Source organism: Musa acuminata, chromosome BXJ2-10, assembly GCF_036884655.1.
Source record: "Musa acuminata AAA Group cultivar baxijiao chromosome BXJ2-10, Cavendish_Baxijiao_AAA, whole genome shotgun sequence".
NCBI lineage: Eukaryota > Viridiplantae > Streptophyta > Magnoliopsida > Zingiberales > Musaceae > Musa > Musa acuminata.
In genome coordinates, this window is record NC_088347.1 from 29,097,433 (window position 1) to 29,117,896 (window position 20,464).

General features: G+C 43.1%; 1 protein-coding gene and 1 long non-coding RNA gene across 2 annotated transcripts; one reads left to right on the forward strand and one right to left on the reverse strand.

Moving 5' to 3' along the window:
• Positions 1 to 132: 132 nt before the first annotated feature.
• LOC135624976 (acetyl-coenzyme A synthetase, chloroplastic/glyoxysomal-like) lies at positions 133 to 6,408 on the reverse strand. The gene is made up of 18 exons (XM_065129150.1): positions 5,806 to 6,408; positions 5,481 to 5,624; positions 5,245 to 5,400; positions 5,040 to 5,162; positions 4,789 to 4,957; positions 4,209 to 4,291; positions 3,927 to 4,028; positions 3,772 to 3,860; positions 3,577 to 3,667; positions 3,257 to 3,370; positions 2,749 to 2,825; positions 2,594 to 2,672; positions 2,412 to 2,480; positions 2,163 to 2,338; positions 1,951 to 2,007; positions 1,735 to 1,825; positions 1,554 to 1,652; positions 133 to 545 (listed from the first exon to the last, which is right to left on the reverse strand). The coding sequence occupies exons 1-18, from the start codon at positions 6,178 to 6,180 to the stop codon at positions 360 to 362; spliced, it is 2,280 nt and encodes a 759-aa protein (XP_064985222.1). The 5' UTR covers positions 6,181 to 6,408; the 3' UTR covers positions 133 to 359.
• Positions 6,409 to 11,436: 5,028 nt separating this feature from the next.
• LOC135624170 (uncharacterized) lies at positions 11,437 to 12,384 on the forward strand. Its single transcript, XR_010491602.1, has 2 exons — positions 11,437 to 11,559; positions 11,840 to 12,384. It is a non-coding gene; the product is annotated as an uncharacterized LOC135624170 (long non-coding RNA).
• The last annotated feature ends 8,080 nt before the right edge of the window (positions 12,385 to 20,464 follow it).

Here is a 20,464-nt window from a genome sequence, read left to right on the forward strand (position 1 = left end):
CTCTGTAAAGAGCACGAATGCCTTTGTTGCAAGTCATTGAACATATGCTCTACTCATGCAGTTCTCTCTCTCTCTCTCTCTCCATTAAAAGCAGATCGATTCCAAGTTAACAGGAAAAAAAAGCCTAAAAAATATAGCCCAATGTATCCAATCATTTCTTATTTATGTGGTGTTTCATCAACAAAGTGTAGCAACAAGTCTCTGAAGTCCCTCAACAACAATAACCTTTACCAATGCTTTCATCTACTTTTATCCTGCATGTATCATCTAAGATCTCGTTATTTGGTCTTTGCAGTTGCAATGATAGAATGTGGTGACCGCGATGTGAGGGGAAAAAAGATGAATCTCTCACTATCCTATCAGTGATCGCTGACCTCAATTAGCTGGTCCACAACACTTGGGTCTGCAAGTGTACTTGTATCCCCAAGCTCATCTAGCTGCCGCGAAGCAATTTTCCGCAATATCCTTCTCATGATCTTTCCGCTCCTGGTCTTTGGTAGTCCCGGTGCCCAGTGGATTTTGTCTGGGGCAGCAAAGGCGCCAATCTGACGAGAAATTTCGAAAGTGCATCATGTACAAATGAGTTTGCCATAGTTTGAATCAAGAGAACTGTAATATCTGATAAGTGTCATCTGTTGTGCAATTGAAGTAGTGCTGCAGACCGAAAACTCTCTGATGCTCTCAGCTCTCTTCATTCTATCGAACTAGCACATTTGCTGGCACTGCTCATGTACAAAATACAGAGCATGTACCCCTTTAAAAATGCCCCTTTTCTGTCTACATCATAAATACGATCCCAACTGGTACCTTAGATCAAGACCCGAGTACACCTCTTCTTGTAGCTCTCAATACAGTGTGAAAGTATGCATACAATGAGTCGTGAAAACATCAATAGTGTTTTAATATGTCCTACTTGTACTAATTGTCTAATGGAAGATACTTATAGGTATAGCAATGGAGGACCTCTGGAGGACAAGGGCCTAAGGGATAGAAAGGAAACTAGACAGATCGGATAAACATATAAAAATAGCCAAAACTTTCCATTTCTAAAGAGAGTGTTGAAATGCACAGTAGATGAATGGATATATAGACTCTGGTCCTTAGAGATCAAAAGGATAAATTTTTGGATGATAATTAGCTCAGCATATTTCATAGTCCATTGCTGTATGATATATGTGCATATGCAAAATATATTGGACACCCATCTTTGCTATAGAAACAAAGAATAAAAAGACATACAAATTATTATAAGCAAGAGTTGTGAGAAAGAATTTCAAAAAGCTGGCGATAAAATAATAAAGGCCTTAAGAACAATTGACACCCCTACAAAATTTAGCATCTGCCTCTAAATATTCCTCCTCGAGTTAGATTTCCAACAAAATAAATCACTAGTGATATCATCAAATCGACTACTAAGTTGGTGTTTCCGATGACTAAGAAGAAACCCATGTAACCATGGCATGTAACTTAAAGCTTCGAAAACTCTAAAAATGATCAGAATGCAATGTATATATAAGTCAGGAGCGCCACATCTGATTACAACAGGAACATACCTGGCTTCTGACGGCCAAAATGAGGCTTTTCCGTACTTCATTGCTGTAAGGAACGCCATCCACTAAAGTGACAAAAGCATATATGCTTTGCCCTTTGACCTGGAAACAGAGAAAACTGTAAGAAAAGATTAACAACTAAAGTTCAGCAAGAGGCATCATGCTTGAAGCTGGAGCTCTTCACCTCATGGTCAACACCAACGACAGCAGCCTCTGCACATTGGGGGTGAGACACCAGGGCAGATTCTACCTCTGCAGTTCCAATGCGGTGCCCACTACAGACAACTTAATCAAATATTTAGTCACCATTCCAATTTGAATGAACATGCTTTCCCTCAAGAAAGCTATAGTCCCATGTCAATTACATTAAGAATAATAAGCACATATGAGATTACAGTACCTGACATTGATAACATCATCAACTCTCCCGGTGAGCCAGTGGTAGCCATCCTTGTCCCTGATGCATCAAAATGATGACCAGAACATGATAGTTACCTATATGTGAATGTTATATATCCAGCAACCTAAGCTTCAAAAACTCATTTTTGCAGTATCTTGTGGCACAAAGATGAAGTTTTAAGCCTGCATCAGTTAATATGCCAGAACAATTACCTGCTGCAACCATCACCCGTGAAGTAATAACCAGTGAATGGTTTAAAATATGTGGTCTCATATCTTTCATGATCACCATAAAGTGATCGAAATGCCCCTGGCCATGACTTCTTAATGCAAAGATACCCGCTGCATTCACCTTCTAGCTTGTTTCCTTTCTCATCGACTATGACAGGCTGCAACGTATCTCAATTTTTATTTCATAGATTCAAACTCATATTTTCCTATATAGAAAACTTTAGTTTGTACCTCAATGCCAAAGAAAGGAAATGTGGCAGAACCAGGTTTCTGTGGCCAGGCACCAGGTATAGGTGTAATCTGGAAAATGGGAAAGGAGGGGAGCAGAAAATAGGTGAAGATACTAAGGAGCAAAAGGAATTATAATGATCATTGAAACATTGACTAAAAAGTAAAGTGGAGCATCAACGCACCATGAAACCACCAGTCTCGGTTTGCCACCAGGTATCTGATATAGGGCATCGTGAATCCCCGACAACATTGTAAAACCATCTAATGAACATACATAAAGTGTGTTAGCAATTTATTATATTCACAAGATAAACTAGTCCAAAGTACAGTGTCGAACCTCCATGCACTCGGGTTAATGGGCTCCCCCACGCTTCCTAGAACACGTAGAGATTTACGAGAGTAGCGAGTAACGTACTGCACCAGAACATCACATGTATGGATGTATAAAAGAAAATTTATAGTTACAAACATAACTATAACTTATATCTCAATAAATAAAACATAAGATGAAGAGTGGACAATGCCAGTGTTATTTTACATCACGATAGACACGAACTGAAGGACTGCCATGTTTTCAAGGCTCCAAAATTGTTGACATTTATTTAACATGAATGAGAGCTATCAAGATATTTTTGTACTTTTGATGAAGATAACTATATGATTTGTCATGTGATGGGACAAACAAAGCACCTCAAGGAAATGATGATGCTACTAATGAAATAACAACCATAGTATGATAGATATCCAATTACAGACATTTGGAAATATAATGAATCACTATAAAAGAGAGTAAAAGAGTTCCAAAATTTGTAATGATGAGAGATGAAAACAACTAAGATTCCTACCTCATCACCATCACGCATGAGGGCACGGACCAGGGTTGGTGCTGTGTAAAATATTGTCACCTTGTACTTATCCACAATATCCCAACAACGTCCAGCATCAGGGTAACTTGGAGCCTGTGTGATATCAAGTAGATTCTGTTAGAAGGATCGTATCTACGGAAAAAAAGAAAGCAAGAAAAGGATAAGATCATAGGTTTTGTCAAACCATAAGTAGATACAGCATAAATAATTTTGCAGTAAAACAATTAACCAAGATAGTCAAGTACACATGTAATTTCAGTACAACCAGTATTCCGAAGAATTCATGGATGGTGGATTACCCCTTCGAAAACCAAAACAGTAGCTCCGTTCAGAAGAGGACCATATGTAACATAGCTGTGTCCGGTGATCCAGCCACAGTCAGCAGTGCACCTTAGGACAGAAAATTAAGGGATAATGACAGAAGTAACAGTAGAGATAATTTGCAAAAAAAAAATTATAGAAGATTTTTACACACAAACAAATTAGAAGCATACCAGTATACATCTGATGGCTTATAGTCAAATGCATACTTAAATGTTGTTGCAGTGTATACCATATATCCCCCAGTTGTGTGCAATACACCCTGCAGATAGAAAATTAATATGAAAAAAATTTACAGTAATAATTAAATCAGTTGAAGCCTGGCCACCTTCGGCTTTCCAGTGCTGCCACTTGTGTACAAGAGAAACAGTGGATCTTCTGCATCAACCCATTCCACTGAACACTTGGTTGGATATTGCGGAACAACATCCTGAAGATAGTACAATGTACACAGAGAATTATGTCAAGGTAATTAATTGAAAATTTAATGACATTATTAAAAATGATTTATGAACATTAGTGGAAAGTTCATTTTGGTAAACATCCAACCAATGCCGTAGAAAGACCTAACATAATCAAGATTTGCCAATAAGCAAACAAGTGCACAAACCTGCCACCAGATGTCTCTTCCTTCCAGCCATTTGGTCGTTTCTCTATCCATGGCAGACTTGTTTTCATAAATCAAGCGCAAGTCTGTATGAAGGAAAACAGAGATAAAGTGATGAGCCAATGGGGACAGCAGTCGCTCCAGGTGGAAGAGTGCATAATGCAAATGCAAAATCAGAGGAGAGAAAACAGGAGTTTATCACAAAAGTAATTACAAACCGTTTATTTTATTAATCTTTCAATATTATCAAAGTCTAACATTTCACCATGGAAATAGATGAATACCATATAGCTAGTCCAGTGCTCTGGTAAGTTAAAAGTCTTTAATGATAGCCCTCAGACCAAAAGAAATTCCAGAAATATGAAGGAAAAAAACAACATAAATGGATCATCCTACACATAGTACTCAAACAGAATTCAATTCCCTATAAGAAAAGCCAATTCCAACTCATTTACAGAAGCTGAAAATAATGTTTTTTGAGTATCAAAGGATGTTGCATATCAGTAAGCTCAGTGAGTGATAACAGCAGACAAGTTTTGCTCCATAAACAGGAAAGCATTAAGACAAGTTCCTGCATGCATACCCACAGGAACTCCATTTTCGGTAGACTCAACCAAAGCATTGTCAACTATCTCTTTGAGATGGATGGTTTTGGCTCCTCTACGCACCGCATTGCAGCTTATTATGACTTTTGGTTTGCAGTCAATAATCCTCTGTGAAAGAGATTCTGCCGAGAAGCCAGCAAACACAACCTGAAGAAAGCCAATGATATCTCATCCCTAGACAACCGAATCCAATCTTTGAGGACTAGACAGGATAGTAACAAGATAATACCGAGTGAACAGCACCAATGCGAGCACATGCCAACATTGCAATTGGCAACTCCATCAACATGGGCAGGTAAATGACCACTGCGTCCCCTTTACCGACCCCAACATGCTTCAAGTAATTGGCAAGCTGTTTTAAGATACGGAAGATCCATTGTTACCACAACATATTCTACTACAACCAAAAGAGATGGAAATGGTCACCAGCGCACCTGGCAAACCTTCTCCAACAGCTGGGCATATGTCAGCTGCCCATCTTGGGCTGGCTCATTGCCTTCCCAATACAGAGCTACCTTATCTCCATTGCCGGCCTCTATGTTCCGATCCAAGGCATTGTAACAGATGTTTGTAACACCTCCTTTGAACCACTGAGATCGGTAATAGTAAAGCAGAATTCAATTTATGTTACAGCACATCTATCTACATCTTCTGCGCAAACAAGACGGACCTCGATCTTAACAGTCCCTTTCCTCACGTCAATATTCTCGCTGCAGACCTCCGGACCCCACCTCTCCTTCCAGTAAAACTCGGATGCGATCTCCGACCAAAATCCCGCGGGATCCTCTATCGATCGCTTATACATTTGCTGGTACTAATTCATGAAATGGGAGAAGAAAAGCAAGATCTAAGACGAATGAAAAGAATAAACCAAAGCAATAACAGCAAAAAGGACGCATCTTTTAGATTAGAATCAATGGACTCTTCCCAAAATTGAACGTTTTCAGATCAAAAACAGATTCTTGGAGGCATCACCGAGGATGAAGGAAAGACACCTGTTCCGGGGAGGAGACTAGGGCGTCGCGGGAGAAGTCGTGGGAGGGGACGACGAGGTCGACCTCCTCGGCGGCGATGGCCTCCCCAAGGACGACGGCGTTGGGGCGGGAGATCCGCCCGGCGCCGGAAGGTAGCTGCGACGTGGACTCCACGTGGGAGAGGTGGTCGAAGGGCGCTACGCTCCGGCGGGAGGACGACCCCATCCCGAACAACCGGCGGCACGTGCGCCCAAGGAGGAGGAGCGGAGGAGCAGCTGTCGAGGGTGAGAAGAGGAGGCGCGTCCAAGGCACCGCTGCGGTCCGCGACCACTTGGCGGTCGCTGGCGGCGTGGCCATTGGCGGTGTATATATACGGGTGGAGGACAGCGAATCCATCCGTAGAGGAAAAGATCGCCCACAGGAAAATCCAATCAATGATCGATATTTTCTCCCCCTCTGCTTAATGGCTACCGCCGCACGCCACTGCTTCCTCTCGCTCCCGGTCTCTCTCACCCCCTGGTCTGCTTACTGCAGCCGCTCTTCCTGGATCAGGCTATATCCGTGTAGATCTCACATCGACTGGGGGGAGGGATCGGATCAGGGAGGACGACTCTCGCCCACACTTGTTTAATGGCTTTCTTGCTCTGTGGTATTTCCATGGCTTGGAAGACGACAGATGTAACGTGTATGGCGCCACGGCGGCCACAGGTTGGAGAACGTTGACACGGCGCTTTGCACGCCTCGGCTGCGGGCCGCGAATCATGCCATGTACCACCGTGTGACGGTTCATTGGAAGGCGGGATGGAGCGCATGGGCACGACATCAAACCCATAACCAATAGAATGACTCGGTTGACTGCATAGCATTTTGACGTGCAATCTTCGGGCACGTCTTTGCTTATCGTACAATCACAAAAATATTATGATATGATCAATCAAAGTAAGCATTTTATGTTCTCTTTCGTCGAGGGGAGTCTTCTGTGTCAATCATACGATTTTGGCTGTCCACATCGACAGCCAAATTTGATATATTATGAGTCAACAAAGTGAATAATTTTTATCTTTTATAAAATAAAAATAAAAACAAAAAGTTGGGAGACTTGTCTACTTAGAGGGCTTTGTCACCGTGGCATCTTTGCTCGAAGAAGCTGGCAGCGATGGACCCACCGAATCTAGGAGCACATTCCTCTGTCGAACCATCGGCACCTGCATCTCGGCGATCAGCGTCTCCAGGGTCTCTACTCGTTGACGAAGCACCATGACCTTAGCCTGCGATTCGTTGTTGTCCCGTTGAACCTCCAACAACTTAGTCGCATGGCTTTGACACTGAGCTCTTAACTTTATTGCCTCCATCTTCCACATCTCACCCTCGAGCTCAGTCACCTCGTCCGAATCGACAACGGCAGACTCCATCAGCTCCTTCACCAGTGCGCCCGATTCTTGTACTCGGGAGATAAGCGCGGCACTGAGATGAAGACCCTGAGGAAAGGAAATGATTTCAGCACAAGATGAATACCCAAAAAGAAAAAGGGAGATAGTACCATCACGATATGCTTCAAGGCCCTCGAAACTAGAGCGTCAGAATGTAGGGTACACAAATCCTTGGTTAGCTTTGGGAAGAGGACTCCCTGAACGAAGATCATGGCTTGTTCCGTTGACTTCCATGGTTCCGCCGTATCTATCATCCTCCACCCGGAAGATATCTCCTCGCCCTCGGGTGTGGGCAGACTATCGGCCACCACCAGACGAGTTGAAGATGAAGAACACTGAGCCGCCAACTCCTCTCGACGACTCCTCTTTGGCAAATGCTCTTCCCCTCCCCCTCCTCCCGTTTCCGTATCTCGAGGCCTCTTCGATGGCCTAGGGTGGGGCTCATCGACTCGTGTGGTCGGGACCTTGGCAGCTGAAGAAATCTGCGTGGCAGGCACGGGTGTCACCCGGGGAGATGATCGACGTTCAGATCTGACACCGCCAATCCGTAGAGGCCCAGGAGCTCGGGGGCCAGGAGGACCTTGGTCTATGTTCTTTCCCTTCAACGTACGCGTCAAACTCCAAACCGTTTCTAAACGAGACGCACGAAATCAAAATCAAACCTGAATGACAAAACAAAAACAAGTGAGGCTATCAAACTCACCTTCTTGAGAAGGGCTCAACCCAGCTCGGACAAGCCAGGATTCATCCATCGCTTTTATCATCGAGGTGGATTCAAGGATGCCGAGCAATTGACTGACTTGCACCGCCTCCGAGTTGGACAATCCTGGGACATCTTGAAGAACGACGGTCGTAGCCCATACCTGATTAAATGGCCAATCATCTTCACCCCGTACAAGACAGTACCTCCTCATCCACCCGTCGGCAGGCCTCGGAAGCTTGTCGATCATGAGGCCCGGTCTCGACTTGATGTCGTACATTCCTTTCGCTTGTTCTAGGACGAAGAAGTAGTGGAAGAGGGTAAGGGTGGGTTGTATGCGGTGCAACTCGCACTCTCCTACGAACACGACCACGTAGCGCCAGCAGTTGGGAACCATCTGGGCCAAGGCAATTCCCCAGTACGAGAGACACTCGACGACGAAGGGGTGCAGTGGGAGCCGCAACCCAGCATCGAAGGCGTCGACGTACATGAACGCCCAAGGTGTTTCTGGTACGTACGGGCGCATATCGTGACCGGGGATTCCCAGCTGATACTGATGGGGAATGAAGTACTTGGTCCGACAAGATTCGAGGTCCGACAGGGTGATATCAGAATCATCGAACATGCTCATCCAACTGATTGCCAAATGGTCCTCTTCTAGACTCCTTGTCTCCGGCGGAAGAGATGTTCCATCACCGGGTTGAGAACGCTTGCCTGCTCCCCTTGCGCGAGAAGCGCTGCCGCGACTCGTCCTACGAGACATCTTCTCCCGAGGGAAGACTTTGAACGCCAAGGAAGGGCAATTGATTTGACTCGAATTTTCTGACCAAGGACAATCCGGACCTCTAATCCCATTTATACGGTGTGATATTTTCTATTACTTTTTTCTAAATTAGAAAACAAAATATAGGTTTGGTACACATCTCATCCAACATTATTTATTTCCTAATTTTTATACCCTAATATAATATACATATCACTATTTTTTTTTAATTTGTATACCCTAATATAATGTACATCTCACTCTTTTTTTTAAAGCCACATATAGTACATATCTTATTATTTATTTTCCAATTCTTAATATCCTGATATGAAATAGATTTACTTAATTCCTTTTTAAGGATAAGCTAATATGGAATAAGTCTTCTCATAATAATTCAGATTCTTCACTGTCTCCTAAATAAATAAATAAAATCAAGCAGTCCCATTTCTGATTGTGAAGGCTGTGAGGAAGGCTTATGTTGGTTTTGAGGGATTCTAAGGTTGATTCAATATACTGTTAGATGATTCCAGACTCGAGATTAAATCGACTCAACATGATTTCGAGCCAATAGTGAGGTCTAGTGGGCTTTCTACCTCTGCAAATTTAAGAGAAGTTATATTGGGTGATGAATTTTGATAAATATTTAGAAATTAGTGGTTGAATCATTACATGGGAATGAGAGGTTGGATCCCACCTATGAGACAATAATATGGCTAGCAACCAAATTTGGTTTTATATATATAATAAGACGGATGGTTATCGTTATGATATGCTCTAATAAATTTCGTTATATCTTAAATTATATTAAAAAAAAGCTTAAATCCCTAATCACTTAACATGAAGATATATTCTAAGTTGATTATATTTGTTAAGATGGTTGTATTCGATCGTGTTTTCAAGATTGTTATACTTCTCCAGACGATTATATCTTTGAGTCAATTGAGTTATCGATACTTGTGCTCATTAAGAGAGTCATATCCCTGAGTCTAATGCATCCTCAAATCAACCACGTCGATAATCACTTGGCTTATATGTGTTCATGGTCATCCAATTTGATAAAGTTAACTACATTTTCAAGTTAGTCATATCATCAAGTCAATTATGCCTTCGAGTGAGTCATGTTCCTCACGTCTCATCTTGAATACAATCATACTCAAGTCGACCATGTTCATAAGTCACTCATACCCTTGAGTCGACTATCTTTTCAAATCAGATGCATTCTCAAGTCAATCATGCTCTCGAGTCGATAGTGTCTTCAAGTTGATCATGCTCTCATGCCCCCGAGTAATCTTCAAATCGATCACACATTCGGTAAGTAAAACTTTGAAGGTCTTATATATATTAAAATCAAAGCTAAAAAAATCAAATAGTATCTTCAAGATTGTCAAACTTTTCAAGACTTGTGCTTATTAAAAGAGTCATGTCTCTAGGTCGGGTGTATCCTCAAGCCAACCATATCATCAAATCAATAATAGTATGATTTGATGAAATTGATAATCACTTGGTTTAAATGACTTCATAGTCATTCAATTTGTCAAAGTCAACTACATGTTCAACTTGACTATATCCTTAAGTCAACCATACCTTCAAGTGAGTCATGTCTTTAAGATGGCTCAAGTCTAAGACAATCATCCTCAAGCCCACCATGTTCTTAAGTCATTCGCACTCTAGAATGGATCATCTCCTCAAGTTGAATGTATTATTATATAATCACCAAAACTTCTCCCTTGCCAATTTTTTATGCATACAATAACTATCAAGATTACACGTTGGCTTAGACAATTATTCATCATGTATGCGGAGTAAATGATATATTAATATTTTTTATCAATCAAAACTTGACATGTGTAACTCATTAATGTATTTATAATATTCTTGATTTAGAAAATATTTCATTCACCATAAGAGGCTAAAGCTTTACTTTTAGCTCTCACTTAAGAATCAAAATAACTACTTCAAAAGCCTCATTCTTAACTATCGGAAAACAAGTTCAGATTGATTTCGTGACGTTGATCGACGATTAATTCTATCACTAACGGAGCTCTTACATTTTAATTTTTAATTATTACATAAGATTTAGTATTATAAAAAAATTTATGATAATTCATAAGTTGTTTCTTTATATACAAGTTTCGCAAAAATCCGGTTTATGCTATTTTATAGAGATCAAATTGGAATGATGACTTGGCACAATTAGTTATTATAGATAATTTTATCTACATTGCAATGATTGAGAATATACAATGAAAGAAAATTAAACCTTAGCTATGTATTTTTAGAGAGACGTTTATGCACAATATCACGGCCACTTATTCCAAAAACACAAATAAAGGCTTCCCTCATGCTTCGAAGCCCAAAACTCCTCAATGGATCGAAGCATTGGCGGAGAATTCTTAGCGGATCCATCAACACCTCTACCCGCGATCGAAGATGGGCCCCTCGTCAAGGACCTCCTCCTCTTATCGGAGATGGACCCACACAAGGTGGTCCCACTCGATGTCGACAGAAGCGCGCGACAGTCGTATTGGCCCTTGCCAAATAAACCCGTGACTACTACGAAATTACACAATCGACCAGCCGCGAAGATCCGATAACCCACGAAGAAAAGGGCATGTACGTCATTTCGCGTTCACGTTGGTCGCGAGTCGTGGGTCCACTCTCACGAACTGACAGGGATCTTAGCGGGCCCACCACGAGGGTATTCCCGGTGGGTGTGTTGGTGAGGGGGAGACGAATCAAGGACTGGCTTGCCCGCGCTGCTCATCACGGGTAGCTCCCCTCTATAAATTCGTGTATTATGGAGTGGAAAGTAGTTTGCCGCTGTCGCTCTTTGAGGTGTCTTTTGTAGAGATTCCTTTTTCCTTTCCCACTTCGCGTCCAAGGTAGAATGATATTAGAACCTGACAACCGTACCCGATCTCGCTAGATTAAATTTTAGTATTTCCATTTTTAATCTTTGTTTTGATTCGATCATGTTTCTTAATTTTTGATTGTTTTTTGGTTACCTACGGGTTGTATCTTTTCGACAGATCTGGTGATTTTGGATCCCGGCGAGGTTTTCTTGGTTCATTATTTCTTGTTTGAACTCAATATAATGCTTTCAATTGTTTCTAATCGAACTTGTAAACATGATGAATGCTTTTCTTTCGTTTTTTACTTCAGATCTGCAACAAATCTTCAAGGAAAAATGGGATCCAATTTCGTGTCCAAGGAAGACCACCATCACCAGGCTCCGTCGCGGCGGGGCGTTAGGAGGACCTGGTCCTCCAACTCGTCCACGTGCGGCCATGGCGCCGCCGCTGTCCCCAAGTGCGTGTGTGCTCCAGCCACTCATGCGGGCTCCTTTAAGTGCCGCCTCCACCGGGCGAGCTCCCACGGCCACTCGCCCCCCTCCCCCACCTCGATCCGTCCGCCGCCGCCGTCCGCGAACTCCTCTCGCGCTCCCACCGTGGAAGCCCAGTGACTCGAACGAGGGCCAGAGCGAGGAAGAACTGTTAAAGAAGGGAAATATTTGGTGATTCCCGATGGCTAGCGAGAGTTTTCATCTTGGCATGGTGTATTGTGTTTTCCACCCATACTATGCTCACTGCAGCTTCCTTATTTTATTTTGTACGGAAGAAACAGCACCGAGTGTGATTAGTGTTGTAATTAGTGTTAAAATAAAGAGATAAATGAGTTGTAGAAGAAGAAGTTGAATGTTATTGACATATCCTCCGTCTTTATATACAGGTTAGAAGGAGAAGTTTCCTCAACGGGTTAGAGGATTTCCCTCAACAGAGTAGAGAGATTTCCTCAACAGTTAGGGAAATCTCATCTACTTATCATGCCCCCGCAAGATGGTGCTCCTATCAAGGAGGCCAATCTTGGACTGATGTAATGCAAACAGCTTACGAGCTATAGGCTTCGTAAGTGAGTCGGCCAATTGATCAGCTGTATGAACATGAGAAACACGGAGTTGACGGCGGACAACTTGATCACGTACAAAGTGGAAGTCAATAGCAATATGTTTCATACGGGAGTGGAATACCGGATTAGCGCACAGATAGGTAGCTCCAATATTATCACAATATATTGTAGGAGTGGAATCGATGTTGAGTTCCTGGAGAAGATTCGTGATCCAATTGAGTTCTGCAGTGGTAGCGGCAATGGCACGGTATTCAGCTTCAGTTGTAGACCGGGCTACTGTCTTTTGCTTCTTAGAACTCCAACTGATTGGATGAGCACCAAGGAAGATAATATACCCCGATGTGGATGTTCTATCATCAAGGTTGCCCGCCCAATCAGCATCGGCAAATGCATGAAGACGAAGTGGAGAGTGTTTACGAAAAAAGAGTCCATGATTTAGAGTCCCTTTAAGATATCGTAGAAGTCTCTTGACCGCAGACCAGTGTAGAGTAGATGGTTGCTGCATAAACTGTGATAATTTGTTCACAGCAAATGAGATGTCTGGACGCGTGAGAGCTAAGTATTGTAAAGAGCCAACAACTTGGCGGTATTGAGTGGGTTCCGTAGCAGGACTTCCATCTGATAATTTGAGAGAACCGCTAGTAGAGATGGGGGTTGTAACTGCATTTGCATCCTGCATGTTTGTCTTTAATAACAAATCTTGAATGTACTTGCGTTGTGATAAAAGGAGACCAGAAGATGTGAAGGTAGCTTCGACGCCCAAAAAGTAGCTCAAGGGTCCGAGATCCTTAAGCGAGAATCGAGCTGCCAGCTGTCTGACGAACGCTTGGATGCTAGCGGGATTGTTGCCTGTGACAATAATATCATCCACATATACCAGAATATACATTGTGTTTCCATGATGATGTCGCAGAAACAACGAAGCGTCAGATTTGGAGTTAAGAAAGCCGACAGAAGTCAAAAATGAGCTAAGTTGAGTGTACCAAGCTCTCGGAGCCTGACGAAGTCCATAAATGGCTTTCCGAAGTTTGCAAACATGCTGTGGATACTGAGGATGAGTAAAACCGGGGGGTTGTTGCATAAAAACATCTTCAGATAGAGATCCCTGTAGAAAGGCATTATTAACATCCAATTGTCGTAATTGCCAGCCTTTAGTGGTAGCCAGACTCAAGATAAGCCGGATTGTAGTGGGTTTAACAACAGGACTAAACGTCTCAGTGAAATCAACTCCAGGTCGTTGATGGAACCCTTTGGCGACCAGGCGTGCCTTATATCGAGCAACTGAGCCATCTGGGTTCCGCTTAATTCTAAAGACCCACTTACACCCGATGATGTTTTGTGAAGGATGAAAAGGAATTAGATCCCATGTTGAATTATGGAGGAGGGCATTATATTCCTCGCTCATGGCAATACGCCAATGCGGAGATTTTTGGGCTTGAGTGAAGGTGGTGGGTTCAATGTTGGGGGATGAGGAATTCATGACAGCTTGTAGGTTAAGTACTTGACGAGGTTTAAAAATACCATGCTTAGAGCGAGTGGTCATAGGATGATTGGAGATGACAGGATTAGGAGGTAATGTTGGGTGAGGATCAGTGGCACAAGCCGGGTCAAGTGTTGAACTGGAGTGATATAGTGCGGATCAGGAGGGGAGGAAGTAGACGAAGACATGGGAGGCTCGTCCGATTGATCCGAAGGTATACTCCAGTGAGATAGTGAAGTGGTCCGTATGGCAGGATATGGAAGGGTTTGGAAAGGAAAGTTAGACTCAACAAAGATAACGTGACGTGATACAAAGATTTTGTGAGTGTGGAGATTATAGCAGCGGAAAGCATTATGGTCAAGTGAGTAACCAATAAAGACGCAAGGAGAAGATCGGGATGTTAACTTATGAGAGGCATAGGGACGTAACCAAGGATAACATAAACAACCGAACACGCGGAGTTTACGAAGGTTAGGGGGTTTGTGGAACAGTGTGTCAAAGGGGGACTGGTGTTGTAGAACTGGTGTAGGCATCCGATTAATTAGGTAGACAGCAGTTTGAAAGGCTGCTGTCCAGAAAGTTGAAGGCATGGAAGCCTGATGTAAAAGTGTGAGTCCAGTTTCTACTATATGCCGATGTTTGCGTTCGGCAGAACCAACTAGTTGAGGAGTATGTGGAGGAGACTTGAGGTGTTGAATGCCACAAGCTGAGAGATGAGACGCCAGGGCTTGATATTCACCGCCACCATCAGAGTAGACTGTTTTAATGGTAGACTGAAAATAGTTTTCGACCAACTTCTGGAAAGTGGAAAAAACGCGAGAAACGTCAGATTTATGAGAAAGAGGATATATCCATGTGTACTTGGAGAAGTGATCTACAAAAATAACATAAAATCGAAACTTATCAAAAGATAAGATTGGAGCAGGACCCCAAACATCAGTATATATAATTTCAAAAGGTTTAGAGGAGGAAATTGAAGATGAACCAAAAGGCTGCCGATGACTCTTATTACTAAGACAAGCATCACAATGCATCATAGAATTAGGGGACTTAAAAAGAGGAAGAGAGTGACAAGATAATAATTTCTGCTGAATAAAGGGTGAGGGATGGCCAAGCCGGCGATGCCACACATCAACTGGAGCCGCAACAGAAGAATGAACAGTGGGCTGGGTCATTCGAGAGGCTGACGGCCATTCATAAATGTTGTCTTTATTCGGGCCTTGGACCAATGATGCCCCCGTGCTCAAATCCTTAACAAGAAATGAATCAGGAAAGAATTCAATGGAAGTATTGTTATGTTTGCAAAATTGAGAAACAGAAATGAGGTTGCGTTTAATACGAGGGGCGCATAAAACATCATCGAGAGTAAATGTATTAGAGTCAGAATTAAGCGTTGTGGAACCAGTATGAGTTATAGAAAGTCCTTTACCATCACCGATGATGATATCTTCATTGCCGCCATAGGGATTGTGAAGAGACAAATTCTGAAGATCAGCGGTGATGTGATGAGAGGCACCAGAGTCGACAATCCAGTTGGACTGGCTAGGTGTCGGAGTAGTTAGGAGATTTGCCTGTGGCCAGTGTGACGGAGTAGGGAGGCGGAGACGAGACCGGCAAACTTTAGCGGAATGGCCGACTTTGTCACACAGTTGGCAAACGACCCGTCTCTGATGGCTCGGTAGGGCAGGACGCCAAGACGGATGATGGCTGGAGTCGCCACTTTGCGAGAAGGGATGACTAGGAGGATAGGAGGGGTGTTGCATGGAACTCACAGAATCAAGAGGCGTAGTAGCCAAACCTTGGGTGATGTTCGGTGAGTACCGAGTGTTCTTCCGTTTAGACTTGTGACTTACTTGAGCTGTGACAGTTGATCCAGGCAGTTTGTCCGCACGCTTCAAAGACATCTCGTAGTCAGTCAACTTATCATAGAGATCTTCAAAAGAGATTGGCGAGTCGCGTGCCCGAATTGCAGCAGCCAATTCTTTGTAGTCGGTGTCGAGACCATTGAGGGTATGAATGACAACCTCTTCATCACATAGGAAATGACCTATCAAGGCCAAGTCATCGATGATAACCTTGATAAGTTGTAAATAATCAGAGATAGTACTTCCCTCTTGTTTTGTCTCCATAAGCTTGGATAGAAGACTGAGCTTGCGAGTACGCGAATGATTTGCCAGGGTGGTTTGCAGTTTAGACCATGCATCGGCAGCTGTCACACATGAAGATATCAAGGGAGCAACGGATCCAGCAACTGAAGCTTGAATGGCTTGGAGAATGAGACGATCTTGACGTAGCCACAGTTTGTGAGCTGGATTGGGTACTGGATTAGGATCACCGGGGATGTTGAGCATGGCCGGAGGACAACTGAAAGAACCATCAACGTAACCTAACAAATCATATCCAAATAAAAGATTAGAGAATTGAGCTCGCCAGGACGCATAGTTGCCACCCTTTGATAACTTAAAGGGGATTAGCGTGGCAGCATTGATGGAGATAAGCCCTGTAGAAGAACAAGAAGTGGGAGTCCCTACAGAAACTGAAACATCAGAAGAAGTGAACGAAGACATTTTCCTTCTTCTTTTTTTTTTTTTTTTTTTTTTTTTTTTTAGAAGAAGGCAGCGAACCTTGTGTGATACTCAGGTCACACAAGGTGGAGAATGAGGGAGGGGGCTGCTGCTATAGATTGCTTGCTGTAGCAGATTGAGCAATCTACAACAGTGCCAAAAACTGCCGGCAGCTGCTGTGGATTGCTGCTGCTGCTGCAGATTGTAGGGACTGCAGTTCGCCGGGAGATGGCTGCAAAAACTGCAGCGGTACTCAAGACTGCAGTTCGCTGCTGTGGATTGCTGCTTGCTGCAGCAGATTGTAGAGGCTGCAGTTCGCCGGAAGATGGCTGCGAAAACTACAGCGGTACTCAAGACTGCGGTTCGCCGGAAAATGACCGCAAAAATCTGCAGCAGTACTCAAGGAAACTGCAGTGAGAGAAATCTGTAGCAATTAGGTGTATAGAGAAAAGCGGCAATGAAAGCTGCTGCGATAGAGGAAGGAAGATGCAGCGGTTGCGGCTGCTGCTGGCCGGGAAGTGGCTGCGACAGCGAAGGAGGAAGACGCGAGAAAGACACCGTCGTTCGCCGTTCGTCGCTATTGAGGAGGAAGACACCGCCGTTGAGGAGGCGCTGTTGTGTAGAGGGAAACGGCAGCGAAAGCTGCTGCGGTAGAGGAAGATGCAGCAGTTGCGACAGCTACTGGCCGGAGAAGTGCAGGAGGCGGCTGCTGCGATAGAGGAAGATGCAGCAGTTGCGACTGCTACTGGCCGGAGAAGTGCAGGAGGCGGCTAATGTCTTCTCTGGTGCTGCCCAACGTGGGGCTGAAGGACCACGTTGTCCTTCCGGCGAAGAAGAAGGAAGAGGAAGGTGCAGCAGTTGCTGGCCGGGAAGCGAGGAAGACACCGTTGTTCGCCGTTCACTGCTATTGAGGAGAGAATGTTTTCCTCCTTGCGTGACGGCGACGGAGAGTGTCTGCTGTAGGCAGCAAATAGGAGAGGGAGCAAGGCCGGCGAAGAAAAGCAAGACCGGTTATCACTGGCTCTGAATCCGTGTCTTGGTGCTTCTTCAATGACTCCGCTTGAGGTAGCGTGCTACTGTGGCCGCTTGGCTAACACATGGCGATGCTGCTGTCGCCAAGAGGAGTTTGCTCTGATACCATGTTAAAATAAAGAGATAAATGAGTTGTAGAAGAAGAAGTTGAATGTTATTGACATATCCTCCGTCTTTATATACAGGTTAGAAGGAGAAGTTTCCTCAACGGGTTAGAGGATTTCCCTCAACAGAGTAGAGAGATTTCCTCAACAGTTAGGGAAATCTCATCTACTTATCAATTAGTTCTATCTCCCAATCGCCAGCTGTGAGAGATGTTGCCTACTACAGTATTTTCTTTCTATCTTCTTGTTGTTGAAGCTGTTCTTGTAAATATGATCTGTTTCTACTTTCTAAAGCCAAAAAAACACAAAAGGCATCACTGTTCTAATCTGATTGGTGTGTGTTTGAAAGATGACAAGTTAACATATGGAGGTGGCCAACTTTTTTTCCCATTTCCTTTTCTTAGTTGATGACAGTGAATTTATTGGTTGCCTTGTATCTGTCCAGGTTCACGAGCTGCTCCGAGAAACGAAAGAAGGTTCAGATGTTTAATCTTCTTTTCCAAATGCGATCAACCACAGCAAAAGAAGGTTCAGATGTTGATAAACTTGTTCATATATGTTAAATTTCAGTGCTTTCATTGATGAAGATGATTGCCTTTAGAATGTTTGCTGAATTGTGCCTGTAGTGATAGCATGCATTCTTTTTCTCCTTTCCAACTCTGTTAACCTAGTGATTCCTTGTAGTTTACTGTTCCAACAAGGTAGATCCTGTTCTGGATGAATCCTCAGGTTTGATAATATATCCGATGACTGCTACTTCTTTCCTTTTTCCTGCCATAGCCGGCTTGAAGGACATGCATATCCTGTACTACAATCGTCCTTATTTGGCACTTCCACACAAAATGGATCAGCATGGGTACAATTTCAATTTGTCCAAATGTGCTCTGATGCAGCTAATGAAGAAATTTTTTATCTAGTTAGTACTTCAAGTATAGGTACGAAGTTATCACATCAGAAGCTTATGCATGTGGGCCTTGTATACTGCCGCTCTTCTTTATCTTGTTCCAAAACTATGGTGGCGTGACTTTTGGTTCACCAGTTGTGGACGTAAACATATGGAAAGTGCTGTTTGATGAAATGAAAGAAAAAGAAAGATTTGACAGCCTAAAAAAAAGGTTTTTGACTTCTCAAAGTTTAGCTTGTTTTCTTCTACACTTCCAGAAACTATGTGTTTTCATCTGCCACCACTGGTGTTACTTTGCTTAATTGTGAGACATGTTCTCTTTGCAATTTCTACAATGTTCCAAAGTTCCCCCTCTGTAGGTATTTTAATGCATATCAGTTAATTGTTATGCATGAGAGCAAACCATTGACTGATGTGTGCTGTGAACCAGCACTGGGTTCTTCAGTCTTAAATTTTTATGCTGATATTTTTGAACCATGCAATGCTATATGCTGTGATCCAGTCTAGGGACTAGGGACTTCATTCAATTTATTTTTTTGTCTGAGTTTAAATTCTTGTGCTACATTTATTCAAACCATGCATTGGAAGCTATGGTTATTGCTATGTGCTGTGAATCAGTCTGGTTTTTTCAATCTTTCTTGAAGGTGCATCAAGCTTCTTGTGAGCCATAGAAATATATCTTGATCTTTTCTTGGTCACAACTTAACTTGTGAAATATACAGAACTTAGTCGTGCTTTGTGTGCTGTAGCCCGTGCTTGTTGCTCCACTGTTACATATTGGCTTTTATCCAAGTAATGCACTGTTTAGAAACAATTCACATTCTTTTCCATGTGTCAACATAGGACTAATTATCTATTGTCCTCCCTCCTGGTTAGCTACCTTTAATGTTTTAGTCTTTAGATGATATCCGTATAGTTAGAAAAGTAAAACATTTAAGTTTATTTATTCTTAACATCGTTAGTTGTACCGGCGAAAATATGAAAATAAAAGATAAAAAAATAATTTTAACGTTCAATTATAGACGACATCGATGGTGGTGGTCGATAGACATGCTGTCGTCGACGTCGACGTAGTTATTTGATCGCCTCTGACGATGATAAGGTCCGCTCTCATCGCGACACCACTAGCCTCCACGAGAAGTGTGTTGTTGACCTCATTGTGACGTCGACACAGATGGTGGTGGTCGTCATGACATCCACAGCAAAGATGGTAGTCACCTCATCGTTGATCCGTTAGGCGGATCGCAATCTCAACTCAAAGTTAGGGCTACCGGAACTCCTACCGCTACCATGTTAGTTCCGACATCACCACTTGGCCAATTGTCGACATCACCTCTTGGCTAGTTATCAAGCGATGAAAAGGTTGCTTGGCATCTACATCAACACCGACACAGATATAGAGCTGTAGGAGCTCTGACGGCCCAAGCTTCGAGTTGAGGCTGTGATTCGCCCAACAGGTCAACGACGAGGTGACCATCATCTTCATCGTATACATTGTGACAGCCACCACCATCTGTGTCGGTGCCAACGTAGATGTCGAATGACCCTTTTGTCGCTCGACAATTATGTTAGCATCGATGTAGATGCAAAACGACTCGAGGCGGGCGACGAAGAGGTCGACGATGTGTTCCTTGTGGAGGTGAGTGACAATGCGGTGAGAGCGAATCTAATTGTCATCGAAGGCGACCATGCAACTACATCGACGATGACTTTAGCGACATCGTTGTTCGTCACTAAATATTAAAATTATTTTTTTACTCTTTATTTTCATGTTTTTGCTAGTAAAACTGACATTGT